The sequence below is a fragment of the Emydura macquarii genome, unplaced genomic scaffold (assembly GCF_026122565.2).
Source record: "Emydura macquarii macquarii isolate MOO-44397 ecotype Brisbane River unplaced genomic scaffold, CSIRO-AGI_Emac_v2 contig_499, whole genome shotgun sequence".
Classification (NCBI taxonomy): Eukaryota; Metazoa; Chordata; order Testudines; family Chelidae; genus Emydura; species Emydura macquarii.
The window spans coordinates 16,584,708-16,601,664 of NW_027130636.1; the positions used below are offsets into that span (position 1 = coordinate 16,584,708).

At 55.1% G+C, this 16,957-nt stretch overlaps 1 protein-coding gene across 1 annotated transcript in view; it reads left to right on the top strand.

Annotated features, from left to right (window-relative positions):
- Positions 1–16,957, top strand: part of KIF1A (kinesin family member 1A) — a 149,493-nt gene that overhangs the window by 50,516 nt on the left and 82,020 nt on the right. The window contains exons 3-13 of the mRNA XM_067539025.1: positions 1,529–1,605; positions 3,471–3,650; positions 4,768–4,833; positions 5,724–5,902; positions 6,568–6,679; positions 7,813–7,890; positions 8,289–8,354; positions 9,391–9,408; positions 10,625–10,700; positions 11,113–11,191; positions 11,770–11,912. Of these exons, the coding sequence (XP_067395126.1) occupies positions 1,529–1,605; positions 3,471–3,650; positions 4,768–4,833; positions 5,724–5,902; positions 6,568–6,679; positions 7,813–7,890; positions 8,289–8,354; positions 9,391–9,408; positions 10,625–10,700; positions 11,113–11,191; positions 11,770–11,912 (1,074 nt within the window). The remainder of the gene's footprint in view (positions 1–1,528; positions 1,606–3,470; positions 3,651–4,767; positions 4,834–5,723; positions 5,903–6,567; positions 6,680–7,812; positions 7,891–8,288; positions 8,355–9,390; positions 9,409–10,624; positions 10,701–11,112; positions 11,192–11,769; positions 11,913–16,957) is intronic.

A 16,957-nucleotide genomic window follows, 5' to 3' on the forward strand; every position in this document is an offset into this window, starting at 1 on the left:
GAGGCCTGGCCACTCCCTGGCATGAGGGGAAGGGTGGCTGGGTCACATTGAGGGAGGTGTGTGGTTGCTGTCCTGATGGGTGGGCGGATGACTCCGTGGAGCTGGCTCTGTGGCTGGCCCTGATTACTGAGCTGCTCCCCCACCTTTTCCATGTGTTATCAATGATGTTGAACGCTCCCATCCAGGTCCGAGTGCAGGGAGCTGTATTCTCACTGCTGCCTCTGCAGGTCCAGCAGGAAAGGGCAGGGCTGCCTCCCAGCTCAGTCTGTGGCGGCAGATGGTGAAGGGTGAAGGTGGGCTCCTGTCCTCCTCGTTCCAGGGTAGCTCTGAGCAGCTCAGACCCCATAAATGGCCTTTAGACGCCTCCTTTCTGCGACTGCAGTGCTCCACCCAACCTCCCAGGAGCCCCATGGGCTGGTTTTCTCACTCCATGGCTGGCAGGGGCCGGTAGCGCTCTGCAGCTGCACACCCAGCACCAGGGGGCAGCTGCTATTTGCATCGCCCTGCAGCCCTGCCCTGGCCAGCTCACATGCAGCAGTGCTGGGCTCTGAAGGCAGTTCTAGGAGGCTGTGGTGATTTGCATGCCTTTGTGGGGTACAGGGTGTGGAGGATGCATTTCTAGGCTGCATGTTGCAGATTCACAGCAGGAGGCAGCATCAGCAGCACGGTAACTGACGACGCTGTCCCAGGTCCAACTGGCAAGGGTGTGGACATCTGGCATGGGGAGCTGCATCCACAGGCTGCTTACTGAATCTGGCTCTAGCCACTGCCCGCCTCCTCCCACCAGCCAGAGACTCAAGGAAACATCCCACACCTGCTGGAGCCGGAGCTGTTGCTGTTCTGCAGACACCACCATCTAAGTCTCCTCTCAGTGAGCCATTGCCCATTGACAAACCTTGTGCTGAGCAGGACGCCTACCTGAAATGGTGCCCCATTATTTGATTGTATTCGATTACCCCATTATTTCCCTGCTCTCAAACAAAATCCCAGCTTCCCCTCCTCCCCTTTGCACTTGAAACCAACTAACCAGGCAAGATGCACAGGCTCCGCAGCCCCTCCCTGCTCATTGCCCAGCTTGGCCAAGAGAGAAGTGTACAGTGCTGTCTAGTCAAATGAAGACTAGCCTATCTGCCTGCCTTTCCCCTGCAGCTCAACCCTTGCTTGTAGGGACCATCTATAAGGGGAGAGGGGCCGATTCCCAGGTTCATTCAGTGCCTGGCCCCTCTGCTGAGAGTGCCAGCAAGGGAGCTAAGTGTGCTGGCGGTTTTATCATACGGACACTGCTGAGAACTGGACCGAGACCATCAGCTCCTCTAACACAGGCTGCGCCTGGCCATCTGATGGCAGCAGCAGCCTTCAGTCCCTGGCTTACACAGTGATGTAGAGGGGAGTCAGTGCCATCTCCTATGACCCGCTGTGCTATCCATTGATTTCCAGCTCTGTGCGGTGTGCGGCTCCTTGCAGGTTCGGTTGCTAATAAGAAAGGCCAGATGCTGACGGCTCGTTCTTTGTATCTCTTTCTTTCTAGCCATCGTTAACCCGAAGCAGCCCAAAGAGACGCCCAAAAGCTTCAGCTTTGACTATTCCTATTGGTCTCACACCACGGTGAGTGGAAACGTGCTGTTCCAGGTGGGTTCCCTGCCCTGAGCCCCTCTTGCAGTGGAGGCTTTGTGGTTAAATGGGAGGGAGGGACCCCACATGTTTGAGGGAAGGACGAGCCAAGCTGCTGTGCCAGCTGTGAAATAGGGGGCAGCCTGCTTGGCCATTCAAGGGTTCAACCCCTTACAAGATGGCTTGACTGATGTGGAGCATCCCTGGCACAATTGGTCCCGAATCAACCACCGGGTGGCGTACCAGAGCGGATCTGCCCTTGTCACACTTTCCTTCCTTCCAGCCACTGAGAGAGAGAGAACCCAAGCCAGGGTTCTCTTGCAGGCTGCCAGCAGGTCCAAGGGGGGGAAACAAGCCTTTTCATTACGGCTAGATGGGAGCGGGAGCCCAGAACTATGGGAGGCAGGGTCATCCTGGAACTGGCTTTGTATTGTGACCCGGGGCCACAAGGTGGAAAACTGCTGATCTAAGCTAAAAAAAAAGAGTATCTGGGGCAATCCCATGAGAGTGGAGCCCAGCCGCACAGCTGGGACAGGGGAGTGCAGTGAAAAATCCTGTGCTATGAATACAGTCCCTGAATAATTGTTCTTCAGCTGTGTTTGTGCCCCTTTTGCACTTGCTTTCCACAGACGTTTTAGCGAAGGAAGATGTTAATTGGCAGGAGTATTCACTGACATAGTGACTCTGACATGAAGTATGGCTGGAAGCTGATTTTTTATTGGCTGTCTATGATCATTGGTTCTAGGAAATGAGCACCTCCCCTTCCATTCCTCCATTCAGAGAGTGGAATCATGGGGACCAGTCACAGCTCCCCACACTACCCCTCTTAAGTTGGTGGAAGCCCTTCTGATGAGGACGTGCAGCACTGCCAGAAGGAGGGCAGTGTGGTCATGAACCACCCCAGGAATTACTGTGATGGCTGTAAGTCGACCCAAGATAGGTCAACTTACATTTGTAGTGTGGACATGCCCCAGGCACATCAACAGGAGCCAAGTCCCTTACTTAATGATCCGTTTCCATTTCAAACATCAAAAACAGAAAAGGCTCTAGGCTTCCAAGGCGTAATTACCAGTGCAATCCAACCAGACATGGCCAGGCTGCAGTGACCCAACAGCTTCTCTCTGCAGTGCAATTTCCCCACCTCATCTCCCCTCAGCCCCTGTCCCCCAAATATAAATCTAACCCCTTCCCAAGTGCCTGCCCGACAGGGTGGGGTTTTGCACTGCTCCATAGAGATCAGCAGAGCGAGGGGAGGAGTGAATGGCAAAGGAAGGCGTTCTTGTGTAGAATGTCCTGCTGGCAGTCCCCCTCTGAGGCAGCCCAGAGCTAGGCGACTTTCCCAACCAACAGACAGGTGTGTCACAATTTTAGTGAGGCAGGATCTTGTCCAGCAGTTTTCCAAGTGCATCAGAGCAGCCCTTGTTGTCCCCATTCACATTATCTGTACCTTGATCAGGAAACAAGGAGCTGAGATCTGTGTCAGCATTGGAGCTCCACAGAGGGACTCGTGCTGAGATGTCTTTCCTTGATGGCTCTGCATCATGGAAGTTAAAGGATCCCTTCTCCAGCTGGTGAAACATTGCCAGGGAATCCCCGGTGTGTGTCTGTTCCTGACACACAAGTGACCCAACAACAGTAGTATGAGAGAATAAATTAGGCTCTGATTCTCCTCTGACCTACACTCATGTGGGTCAGGAGTAACTTTACTCCATTGAGATCAAGGTAAAACTAGTGCAAATGACAGAAGAATCAAGCCCAGATGTTTCCCATTTGTCTTATTTTCTTTCATCCCCTCCACCTCCATCTCTTTCAGGCCCTCCCTCCCTTCTGACTCTGTCTCCGCTTTCTTCTCCCTGCAGCCTGAAGACATCAATTATGCGTCTCAAAAGCAAGTGTACCAGGACATCGGGGAGGAGATGCTGCAGCATGCCTTCGAGGGCTACAACGTCTGCATCTTTGCCTACGGGCAGACAGGGGCTGGCAAATCCTACACCATGATGGGGAGGCAGGAGAAGGATCAGCAAGGCATCATCCCGCAGGTAACACAGGCCATAAGCCATTGCCACTGGGGTGGGAGCAGAGTGCATTGCTGCCTTGAACAAAGAATGCATAAAGATGGGGGACCCGAGGAGAAGGGGTGGGGTGGATGAGTAGTTCCCGGGGGTGAAAGGGAATCACCCCTGGCTGTGGGGCAGGTTTAGCTGCTGAGTGCCAGCAAGGACACAGAGAGCAGTTCCAGCCGGGGGAGAGCAGGAGGACGGTGGCAAGGACTGAGGAGTGAAAACTGGGCTGTGACACCAGCTGGCACAGGAGCAGGTCAGCTTTTCTGTTAGCAACCAGCTGGGAAACCTGAACAAAAGGGGCTGCCTGGAAATTGACCAGGGGCCGGGCTGAGGGGGAAGAACAGTTCCTGCTCTCCTGGATTCTCTCCCCGTCAGGGTGATTGGAAAGTTAGGAAAGTTGAGAAGGGTTGAGAAGCAAAGATGGGAATAAGTGCAGAGGGACTGAGCTGCTCAGAGGCCACTGAGCACCTTTGGGCTTCTGGAAAGGGCCAGGGCAGAGCAAGGTAGAGCCCAGACCTGCCATGAACAGGGGTAAAAGCGCCAGGCCACAGAAACTAGCCAGTGCAGCAGCTGGAGGCTCCACGCAGAGACGCTTGAACGGCTGGGGAACCTGTGGGCTGAACTGACTGAGTCATACTATGCCCTTCTTACACCTCTCCAGCCCTGCTAGGGCCAGTGGGTGTGTGCGAGGGCTGGCTCTGGCTGGGCAGGTCCCTGCTATAACTCCACGCAGGGCCTTTACCAGGCAGTAACCTGGCAGAGAAGGGCCAATTCTTCCCAGAGCTGGAGCGGTTTAAATCCACAGTCCTGGCAGTTCCTGTGACTGTGTCACTTACTCTAGATGTTGACCAGAGTCTGAGTCTGAGTGAGGGTCTGAGTGAGCACAGAGATCAGGCTCCTGGGTACCAACGGAGGCACAGCTGCCTGGCCGCATGCTAGAGAGCCCCTCTCCTCCTGCCTGCTTTGCTGTGCTCCTATTTCTGGGGTACCAGGAAGAATCCTTGCTCCCTGGGTGCCCCCTACCACGGGAATGGCTCTGACTGCGTTATGGAGGCTGTGAGCAGCCGTCTACTTCTCTCCTTGTCTGCTGCAGCTCTGCGAGGACCTCTTCTCCCGAATCAACGACACAACAAATGACAACATGTCCTATTCCGTGGAGGTACGGGTCCCTTCTCGCTGAGAGCGTGGAGCGTGGCGAGCGAAGAGACAGTGGTGATATCTTTACATGGGCCGTCGCCAACCTGCCCCACTGTATAGTCCTGTCCAGCTCCAGCACACCTGAGTCACAGCTGCCCTGCTGAGTTAGGCTTATTAACAGACGAGTAATACTATGTGCAACTCTGGGTCTGGGAGGCCTGCTCTGTCTCTCCTACACCCTGGCACCCGTGCATAGTAACCTGCTCCCATCTAAGTTCAGAAAGGAGTCTAATAAGTGACAGCTGTCCTCATTAGCTTGCAGCCCTCTGGGGTTCCAGCACCTGCTACCAGGATAAGACAGTGGGAGAGTCCTGCTTTCCTCTGGTTCCAGGCCTGCCCTCAGTATCTGACATCTCTGCCTGGCTACACACCCTCACCCAGGCCTGATCTGCCTTCACAGGCCCCCATCTAACTACATGGGGTTCGAAATCAATGTCATGACACTCTAACCCCGATTTAAAAGCGCCTTATATCAATACAGCTTAATTCAGTAACAAACCTATTTGGAAACCAGTTTAGTTAACTATGCAACTCCTGTGTGTAGACAAACCCGCCCTCTCTTCCATAGCCCTTTCTGTGTAAGGCCGCAGTCCCACTTGTGCAGACTGGCTGGTGAAACGAGCATGGCCACGGCAGGGCCAGCGGAGAGCTGCCTGCATGCTGGGCAGCGTTTGTGTGCGGACCTTCCGCCCAAAGGGCCAGACTGGGCCATCCTTGCTCACGCTGATGGTGCATTCTCTGCACGCAGAGCCATGTGTCTGGAGCAAGGAGCTGTCTGTCAGGACGGGTGATGGAACTGGCTCCGCCCTTGTGTGGTGTGGGGGTTCTGACCTTGTGTTTTCTGACCCCTAGGTAAGCTACATGGAGATCTACTGTGAGCGTGTGCGGGACCTCCTGAACCCCAAGAATAAGGGGAATCTGAGAGTGAGGGAGCACCCACTCCTGGGTCCCTATGTTGAGGACCTCTCCAAGCTGGCTGTCACCTCCTACAATGACATCCAGGACCTGATGGACTCCGGGAATAAAGCCAGGTGAGAGGGGGCTCCGTCTTGGTTCCCTCTCCTTCCTCGCCCACCCAGTGCCATCCAGAGGGTCCCTTGCTTTCTGCCCAGCCCCGGGCCACACATCCCAGGCCCCTGCCTTCTGGTTGGGAGGGACTATATACAAGTCCCTCCGAAATCAGTCGGCTTCTTCCCTGAGCTGGCCGGCGGGCTGCTGGCAAGAGACCCGCTGCGCTCTTTCCTCCGTATCTCACTGGACTCAAAGCACGGTCAGGGAGGGCAGCCACTGCAGCATCTACTCACTGGCCCAGGATTTTCAGCTTGTCTCCTTAATGCTGACCACTAGCCTCACGTTGCCCTGTGATGGAACCAATCCTGAGTCTTGTCCCGGGCAGCTGTGGAGATGGAGCTGGGCATGTGGGCCCTGGCCAGCCCCCTGAATTCCATGGAGAGACCCTCATTGACTGCAGAGGGCTTTGTATGAGCTCCTTCGCTGGGCTCTGAGAGCTGGTCCAGTGTGCGTTCCACTGGCTCATGCTCTTCTCAGCCCTGCTTTGCCGAGTCCCCGAGCCCTGCCAGATGTCTGAGTGAATGGGGCCAGGGCCTGGAGCTGAGCCCTGGTGCTGCCATTCGTTTTTTAGCCAGGCCTGATGAGCAGCAGGATTCCAGGCCTCCTTGCCATCTTCTCTCCACAGGACAGTCGCTGCCACAAACATGAATGAAACCAGTAGCCGCTCGCACGCTGTCTTCAACATCATCTTCACCCAGAAACGGCATGATGCGGAAACCGACATCATAACCGAGAAGGTGAGCCCGGAGGCGGGTGCTCCTCTGGGGGCCAGGCAAGCCTTTCTGCCCTGCCAGAGCTCCTGTCCCAGAGGACAGGTGGAGAGAGAAGGAGCCTGCGAGTTATCCAGCTGGGCTGAGATAAGAGGGAGATAAATAATGAGCAGCTTGGTGTTGGGGCTGAGCTGGTGAAGGATTGCGGGGGGCTTTGCAAGCTGATCCAGCCATACCCCAAATCTCCATGTCCCATTCCAGTCCTGCACTCACAGCCATGACCCCTCTGTCCCATGGGTCAGTTAGCCCTGCTCTGAGCTGGGCTTTGCAGCACTGTGGGGCCCATCAGAGCCTTATTTATTGGGGTGGCAATAACAGTGGGCAGCTTTCCCCCCAGAGGCCCCTGGGTCAGTGCAAGGGGCAACTGACCATGCTTGAGCCACTTACCTGGCTTCTCCTCAAACAAACAGGGACTTGGAGCCCAACCACCCTGGACTTTTATTTGCTGACCAACTCTTGGTTTTGCCAATCTCTTTTTGAATGGGCAAGGCTTTGAATGGGTTTGAATGAGAGACTACTCTCTCTGACTATGGAGAAAACAGGACTCAGATCCAAACTGCTGTTAGTTTTGCAAAAGCAAAATCCTACTGCCAGTGTTTTGCAAAAACCAAGCTCTCTCTGGCAAAGACCATCAGTACATGTATTGAACTAATCCCATGCTCTGGTGCCAGGGGGCTCTGTACCACTGGCAGGGTTGTCTTTGGGTGAGGTCCTGACTGCTTATGGCCTCTAAGCACCTCAGGTCACTCTTTGACAAGATTAGGAGTGTTAGCCCTAGTGTCCCAGCCCTGTTCCAATTTGGACAATCACATTCTGCCTCCTGCCTTCCCCAAATCCATCTCCCCATCCCTACGAGTTTTAGCTGAGCCAAGTATTCACATCCTCTTCCAAGATGCTGTGCAGCATGACTGCGCACTGTTAAACAGCTGCTGCATTTCACTCCAGAGGTGGTTGCATTTCAGTGGTGGATTGTGATTCCTGTTTACACCATTTGCATAGCAACGCATCAGGTGCTTGGGGACCATTCATGATGGATGCAAGTGGCTGTTGTGCCCTCACTGGCAGGCATCCCTGCAGCTAAACTCCCTCTCTGCTTGCAGGTCAGCAAAATCAGCCTGGTCGACCTGGCTGGGAGTGAACGGGCCGACTCTACAGGGGCCAAGGGCACAAGGCTAAAGGTAAGAGAAGAGTATGAGTCTGCACTTGGTGCTGGCTGCTTTTGGGGGTGCTGATGGTGCACCCTGAGCAGAAACAGGCGTGCCTGTTGCTTTGGCGGATTCTCATATGGCTGCAGTGCCAGTAAAGACACTCTGGTTAATCAATAACTGCACCACAACTACTGCTCCCCACTGGCTCGCTCTGGGGGACCAGAGCCTATCTTCTTTCCATGGGGCCCCAACAAGGGGGAGCTGGCTGTTGGCCACATGTGCTGGGTGCACGGATCATCTGTGGAGAGGATCCCTGGCTGTTGTGCTGAGCTGCAGACATCCACATGCCCCTTAAATTGGTTGGCGTGTCAGGATCCTCTCTGTCCATTGGCTTTTGGGTGCCAGGATTTTCTTTCTTCCTTCAACAGGAAGGAGCGAACATCAACAAGTCTCTGACCACGCTGGGGAAGGTCATCTCTGCACTGGCTGAGATGGTAAGTCTGCCGAGGGGTTCTGTCTACAGGGTGGTGCTGATCACCTAGGACTACACTGTGCAACCCTGAAGCACTTACTTACAGGCAGTCCCATTCAAACTTCTGGTCCAACTGACGTGAGTAAGTGCTTCCCCCGGCGAGTTAGGGCCGCAGACAGCAGGCCCCAGTGATGCAGTTGGACAAGCAGCTCTGTAACCTCTCGTGTGAGGGACTATCAAATGTCCTCCGAGGCCACCATTCCAGGAAGAAGCAGCAAAGGCGCTTGTGATGCAAACAGCCCTCTCTTCCCATGGCTCCAGGCCATCAAGCCCCATACCCCTAGCTGGCGTAGAATGGCAGGTGCTGCTGAGGGATGTGGGCAGCAGTTGGTGCTAGACAGAGGCCCTGGTCCTTGCCCCCAGCCTGGAGCAGGGGGACTCTTTAGAACCAGCCACGTCCCATGGACATGGTTGGTGACATGCCCGATGGGAGATGGAAATGCGTGAGCTGGGCTCATCTAGGGATGGAGGTGGGGTAGAAAAGGTACGAGAGCCATAAGGCAGCCGGGCAGGATGTCTGTCACCGTTTCATTCCCTCTGCATGGATGGGGATCCCTGTCCCCGCCCTCCGACCTATCCCAATACACCCTCTCTGGGGGAAGGGCTTTGTCTCCCTTCCGGTTAGGGTGCTATTGCAATCTAAATAACAGCGCTCAGCCACACGTGGGGCCTGCCTAGCTGGGGGTCTATGTCACCGCCTCGTTGATGAGACTTAGCAGAGGGCTGACTGGGCTGCTAGGAGGCTTTGCATGGGTTCCCCGCTCTGTCACAGTTGCCGAACACTAGGGCTGGAGCTGAGCTGCGTGGAGTGCCCGACTGCCTGTGCTCAGACCCTGTTCTCCTGGAGTGCCAGGGAGCAGCTTTCCTGGGGGGGGAGGGAGGTGAAGTTGCCATTACCCTCAGCCGCTTGTCCTGACTGCAGCAAACCTTCCTCCTCTTTGGCGTCTCTGTCTTGCATACTCCTACCATGGCAAACAATGTCTCCACTTGCCTTTCAGGATTCGGGGCCCAATAAGGTATGTACTTTGAGGCCGTCTGTTTCCTTGGTTTGGTTTCTGAGACACGGCCTGGGCGGGCGCTGAGGATGGAACGGGGGAGGTTGCTAGGATGCCTGTGCTGTTGCATGGCTTTTGAAACAGAGCCCTCCGTTGTTTGCAGTGGGAGCTCTGTGCTGAAATTCCTGGCACAATCTGACCCCTGAGTGCCACTGATGGCAGCACAGCAAAGAGCTGACCCACAGCAAGGCCAGTCCAAATGGTGCCACTTGGAGGAGTCCTTATTCCCTCCTGCCCTGTCCTGGGTGTTGGAGATTAAGCTCTCAGTGGAGCGGCTGTGGGGGGGAGGAGAGACAGCCTGGCTTTTGCTCATCTGATTCAGCTGAAAGTGGATGGAGGGGTGAGGCAGGTAGCCTAGTGCATTCTTCAGGCACACTGGTGTCTCCAGGTGTTGTGCTGCCCTTGCTGCAAGATCAGCCGAGAGGCCAGAGCTGTAAGACACCTGGAGGCTCTGGCTTCTTCTGTGTAAAATCTTTTGGGGGGAACGAGGGGAGAGTTCGCTGGCCTAAGCCCCAGTGTGTAACTGGGCTGGATGGGAGTAAGGGACGACAAACTGGTTCTGCCACAATAAGAACCAAACTGAACCCAAACCAAAACTCTTCTGAAGTCTGAAAACATTCAGTCAACTTCCCCCCGTATTTTGTAGTCATCTCTGCCCTGCCTGCATGTCTGTCTTCTTTAGGTACTTGCATGGCCCCTGTTACCATAGAATCGGGCACCTCACAATACCTGGCTGAGGTAGGGGCTCTGAGGCCAGTGACTTGCCCCAGGTCACATGCGGAGTCTAAGGCAGCGTAAGGACTTGAACCCAAGTCCTTGGCTAGTGGCCTGCTCATTGTACATCGCTTCCTGGCTGTGGGTGGGAGTGGAAGTGGGAATGCAAAGTTGCTCTTTGATGTGTTTCTGGTCCTTCCCAAAGCAGAAAATCTCCATGGACAGACTCTTCTTGCAGAATTGCTAGATTTAGATAATCCGCTCGGCATCCAGATTTTGGTACTTATTGGAATTCTGAGCCATAGGTGCGTTGCTTCTGGCTAGAGGGAAACTCAGGGCAGACTGTGTGAGGTGTGCCTTTGGAGGTCACTTAGCAAGGGACCATGCTTGATACTGACTATGATTCCACTACCTTTGAAGAGAACGAGGTGCCTGATCTCCCTGCCATTTTCTTTTCCTCCAGAACAAAAAGAAGAAAAAGACAGACTTCATTCCGTACCGAGACTCCGTGCTGACCTGGCTCCTCCGGGAAAACCTGGGTGAGGGAAGGATTCTGGTCCCCTTAGTTTGCCCCAATTCTGGCCTTAACTCACTGAATTTCCAGGCAACAGGCCTGCAGAGGTCCCTGTCTCCTGAACTTGGTAGTCTCCTTGCTTTAACTCCTCTTCCCACTGCTGAGACATGAGAGTTCTGCTGTGAGGGACCCCTCGCTGAGGCAGGGTCACCTCCAGATTCGTTCCGAGCACTGGATTTTTCTGTGCCGGACTCGGAGAGACCCTGGGAGCTGGGAGGCTGGGGGCTAGGGGCTGGGATACTGGTCTGTGTGCTCTGGGGACAGGACAGGGAGCACTCTAGCAGGAAGGGGAAAGCAGGGAGAAGGGTGGGGGAGGGGGGAAAGAGGGCCCAGAAACAGATGTTCTTCATGGAGCCAAGGGGTGTTTTCTCTGGCAGGCGGTAACTCCAGGACTGCTATGGTTGCTGCTCTCAGCCCTGCTGACATCAACTACGATGAGACCCTCAGTACTTTAAGGTAGGCCTGTGTGCCAGCATGGAGGCAGCCATCTGAAGTCACAGTCTTCGACATTCCTCTCACCTGTTCCTTCATTCCACTGCTGGCCCCCAGCCCCTTGCTGATCCAGAGCTCACCATGGGGCATCGCTTGCCACTGCCCTGTGTCGATGTTAAAGTAGCAGATGGGGTCCCCAGCATTATAAAGTACTGTCCTCTGCCTCCAGCCACTGCCCTGCAGAGCCTGGACTCATTTGCATTGCCACCTCCCAGCTTGGCACTAGAATACACTAGGGTGGCAGTTGCATCTTGCCAAACGGTGGCCAGGCCTGTGCGACTCTCCCTGGGGTTGCTGCGTGTCCCCCACCTGTGACTGCAGATAGGAGTAGAACTGGGAGCCTTGTGGCCTGAAGGCTCCAGCTCTAAGAGGGAGCCTCTGGCTGTCTGTGCTCTGCCAGGAGCCAGGCTTTGTTTGTTCTGTGCAACTAGACCCCAGGTCTCCTGAATGCAGCCCAGTGCCTGAGCCCGCACCTGCTGTCGCGGACCGGAGTAGGGTGCTTCGGGTAGTCCGCTGATCGGGCTCGTGTCCCATTTCTGCAGGTATGCTGACCGTGCCAAACAGATCAGATGCAACGCTGTCATTAATGAGGACCCTAACAACAAGCTGATCAGGGAGCTGAAGGATGAGGTGGCTCGTCTGAGAGATCTGCTCTACGCCCAGGGTCTTGGAGACATCATTGACAGTATGTACCTCCCTGGGCTGTAGGCTGGGATTGGGCTTTGCTTATGAGAAGCAAGGTGGAGCTTTCTAACTCTCAGTCACTGGGCTAGCACAGGCCTGGCCGTTTCTCAGCCATCCACATCCCCATGTGCTGTGCAGTAGCATTACGTCACCAATGCATCTCCATTCCCTGCCCTGTCACTCCATGTAGTTCCTCTCCCTGCCACTGTGTCTCCACCACAGCCTGAGGGGAAAGTGCTCTGCTAGCCCCAGGGAGATGCTTGCAGTTGCCAGGATCCTGGGGCTCCAGCCAACCATCATGCTGCCCGTGATCCTAGTTTCCAGCCAAGGGTGGCTCCGCAGGACAGGTTCATCCTGTGTGCTATCAGTCCTGAGACTCCTCTCCCAACAAAAGCCAGTCAGCCTGGGGGGCGCACCCTGTGCTGGTCCCAGGGCAATGTCCCCCAGCTGGGGTCAACCTGAGAGGCATGCTTCTCTGTTTCTTGTACCTGTAAAGATGAACCTATTCTTCTTCTGTTTTCTCTGTCTTTCTTCCCACTCCCTCTCCTCTCTTTCTCTTAGCTAACACTGTTCCAGGAGGACCTAAATGTGTGTATTTCCCATTGCTGGTGTTCTGTGTGCTTCACTGCTTCTCCTAGGCTCAGTCATAAGTACAGCATGGCAAAAGGGTCCAGTAGCCTCCGAGCAGTGCTTGCTCTCACACACGTGCTGTGTAGCTGTTAAGGTGGCCACTGCTCCTGCATAGCCGTGCCCTGCCCCACTGCTCAGCCCGGGAGCTGCCAGGACTCTGCCCCGGCTAAGGGGTGCACAGCCCACTTTGGGGATTGGTGGGTCCCTACCTGCATTGGCACAGTAACCTCTTTGCACAGGGAGCTCCCTTTCCTCATTAGAAGGCTCATCCTTGGCCTGTGTGGGGCTATCATGCTTGATGGTTCTCCCAGATCCACAAGCAAGGGGGCCGCCACAGCACTGCCTGGGATAGGCACGTGGCAAGGGCTGGGGGCCAGGCACCAGTCTCCCTCCAGCCCTGCTCTGTGGCCCTGTGCGCTAAACTGGGGAAGCCAGAGTGAGGCTGGCCAGCTTCTCTCAGCACTGCCTCGCCTGGGGCTTTGAATGGTGAGGGGTTAGCTGATGAATTCGTCCACCTTGTGTTCCCCTCCCAAGCACGTGAGCTAGAATGGGTTTGCTAGGTGAGCTCCCTAGGACTCTTTTCTCCATGCTGTAACTATGGTCCTTGCTGCTTCTGCACTGCTGCTGCTTCTGCTGGGACTGGGACTAGTACTGATTCCAGTACTGGTTCTGCTGGCTACGATCCTAACCAGAGGCACTAAGTTATCTGCTTCCCACTACTGAGATAAAAAGATGCCATGAGAATAGCACAAGTGTTCCAGTGACCCAGCACTGATCCTGCTGCTGGTTGTACTGGGACCAGCAGAGCTACTGAACTAGTTCATTTGCTCCTGGACTTGAAAAAGTGTTCTGGCTTTCACTGGCATGCTGGGAGGCCCTGCAGTCTGGGCCTGGTTTGTGAAACAGCTGTGACCGGTCCAGCTGATATCCCTGGCACAGCTAGAATCTATGTCAGTTTGGCAGAGAAACTGAGCCCACGATTTCCCTGCTATGGTCCCAGGCGAACGAGCAGCTGAAGGGAGCCTAGTGCAGGTAGAGTAACTTCAACCCATTGACTTGTTCAGAATGAGCAAATGCCTGAACAGGAGCTCTTTAAAGACTTCTGAGTCAGCCTTCCTTTCCTCTGAGAAGCCGGGGTGGATTTTTGGTCTCAGCTGGCATGGACTGGTGGTTCTACGAGGCACTGTTCTGTCCTTGACCCTGCACGCACACAGAGTGCGTTAGAATGTGAGGCGGGGGATGGGATGTTTGCCAGAGAACGTCTGACACAACTGAGGAGGAAAGGAGCAAGCTTGAAAGCAATAATGAGCTGTATTATAGAGAGGGAGGGAGAGCAGCGACTCCCCCCCACCCTTCAGAGCCTTTCTCACTTCCTGGAGATGGGCACACAGCCCAGGGTTGGACGTGTGGTTTGAGTATTTCACTCATCTGCCTGGGCTGGCTCAGTTTGGCCTGGGTTCCTGGCTGCAAGGGACTGGTGGCTCCATCGTCTCTCCGAGCGTGTTGCCAGAGCAGTGAGTGACTGAGACAGACAGTGGGGCAGAGATGAAAGAGGGAGAGATGTCAGGCTGGCCCCCTAGCTGGTGTACATCCACATAGCTCTATGGCGAGTCGAATACAAGAGTGGAAGCTCTGTTGCGTCTGGTGCTGGCCAGTGTCAGAGCCAGGATACCGGGCTAGATGGATCTCTTTGCTGATCCACTCTGCCCATTCTCATGTGTTTTCAGAGGGCTGTGGCTGGGAAAGACGTCCGACATGGTGTGGTCAGGAGAATGCCTGGGACAGGGATTGTGTGTGGGACTCAGCTGGGGTGGAGAAGCAGATCTCTCTGCAAGGGGGAGGGCAGCCAGCACCTAGGGAGGAGAGGGGGGCTGTGATGTGGAGGAGGCTGCGTGGGCTCTGGATTTCCCCAGCTGTGAAGCAGAGAAGAGAATTTGGCTGGGAAGCCTCTAGCCAGAATAGAGCTGCCTGTTGGGCAGGGCAGAGACATGGAAGTTGGAGCCCTGCAGCTGCATACTGCGGAGGGTTACTAACGTACGCCCTAGGGTGGTGGCCTTCTTTGTAAGCCACCCGTGTCTCTATGCCTCCTCCCTGAGATGTGTGAGTGCCAGCATGCTGCTGATTTGCCATAGTACTGAGTGAAGGGAGCCGTGAGAATCCTGGGCAAAAAAATGAGGAAACGTCAGCAAAATGTGGGCCCCCAAAGTGTTGTTTTCCAGGCCCCTCCCGGCCTGGCTGACAGTGCGCTGCTGCCCCTTGTCCCTCACAGAGTCCTCCTCGGAGGCATACACACCCACCCCATGACTGCCAGGCTTTGCTTGTGGCAGGCAAGGGCATAAGGCCTGGCCAGCACCTCCCAGCCCAGCCTAGCCCACAAGGGGTGACTGATTGGAGCAGGGTTGTGGCTACATCCTGCCCCTGGCACACCAGGAAGTTGAGGCCGGGCAGGTGATGGGGAGAACAGAGGCGAGGGTGCAGCAAAAGCCCCAAGCCGCCCTGTGTAGCTGAATCACTCCTAGCAGGCCAGGAGGCGGGTGGGGTGTTAATGGAGAGGGAACTGGCTGGCGGCGAACGGTCACCGGCAGGGCCGATGTTGCCAGGAGCGCCAGCTCTGGGCATGCAGAGCCAAGCCCAGCAGCCTCAGCAGGCTTGCAGACAACGACTCTGCAGAGAGCCCACCACAGCCAGCTTGGCAAGCCAGGTCCATTGCTCCGGGCCTGGTTCGCGGAGATGGCGAGCACCTCCAACCTCCGCTGGAGTCAAACTCAGCATCTCTGAAAATGAGCCCCTGACAGCTCCGAGGAACAATTCCCACACCCCATCCAGCTACTGCTAACCCCAGACCTGCCTACAGCAAGGCCTGGAAAGGGCCGGCTCTGCTTTCAGCTGGCCTTCAGCCTGGCCTGTTCCTCGGGGGCTTGGCCAGGCTGCTGGTGTCCAGTCCACCTGAAACTGTCAGCACAGGAGTTCCTTCCCTGCTTGTTCCACGCTAGGTCCTTCCTTACAGCCTGCCTGGCCAGGCCCATCCCTCCCCTTCTGTTCCCCCGATCACTCTCCTGGCTCGGGAGCCTGGAGCCATTACAATTGATGCTGTGGCACCACCGGAAGTGAGGAGATTTTGGAGGCTTCCGGGAGAACTCCCCTAGAAGTCTGAGTGTCAGACCAAATGCTAAACATAGGCGGGTGTATGCACTAACCCCACCCACACACTCACCCCCAGACAAATGAAAGGGGATCAAGTGTATCCAGCCCGATGCACAACGTGGCCTTTCCATACCAGTGCTGAGAACAAATGGTGCAGCTGCAATGTGAATGTCCCCACTAGACAGCTTGTGTGTCGGCCCTAGTCTTTTTCCTGTTTGCAAAGTGTCCAGGAACTGGCCAGGATTTCTAAAAACTTGTTTGTTGTTAATGCAGCATAGTGCGACGGGTAAATTATATGGACGTATGTCGACCTACAGGCTGTTTGCCAGCTGTCCCCGGTTCTCTTATGAGCACTCGATGTGGGGAATTCCCATCGAGTGGTCCTGGGCTGTGTTCTCTGGTTGGATGATGTAACCTTTACAAAGGGGGGCAGTGGCAGAAGAAATCTCAGGGAGAGAAGAGGGAGCTGTTTACAAAGGCAGAGAACGGGAGCAGGACTGGGATATTTTCAGACTTTTAAGGCCTTTTCTCATCCTCCTTTGCACAAGAAAGAGCATTTGGCTCTGGTTTAGAAATAGCTGGGCTCCTGCTTGGCTGAGGGAGACCAGCAGATCTGTGGGCCGTCTAGAAGACTGATGCGTCATTTCCTTTTGTCACAATCACATCAAGTGATTGCTGATCCTTGGCTCCCCCATTTCTCCTGTTGATGGCGCTCCCCGATGTCCGCAGCTCTTTGGTTCCCCACTAGCACTGTGCCATTGTGGCTACACAATTACTACACCTTACTCCACACGTGCACCAGGTCTTCCTCCTATTTCTCCAGTCCCTCCCTGAGTGACGATCACACCTGTTTTTGGTCCTGTCACTCCCTTAGGCTCCATCTGCTGCCTCCCAAGAGCCTCCTGCTCACAGACACAGCCCCATTAGACACAGGGCAAGTGGGTGAGTCCCCCCAGCGTGATCCAACTCATCCCTGCATGGATTCCCTTATTCAGACTAACACTCAAGGGAACAAAACACAAGTCACTTAAATGTTCTTGGGATGTAGACATGAAATGGCCCAGACATGGAAAAGTTGAGTGGTGGGTCAGGTTGTGAAGAGAGCTGAGGGCCAGATTGTCCTGGTGCTCTGCAGCCCCCATTATTGTGATAATGTCTTTGTATTGTGGTAGCGCCAAGGAGCCCCAGTCAGGGTCCAGGAGCCCTTGGTGCCAGACTTTGCACAAACACTGAAGAAGAAGCTGGTCCCTGCCCTGAAGAGCTCATTGGATC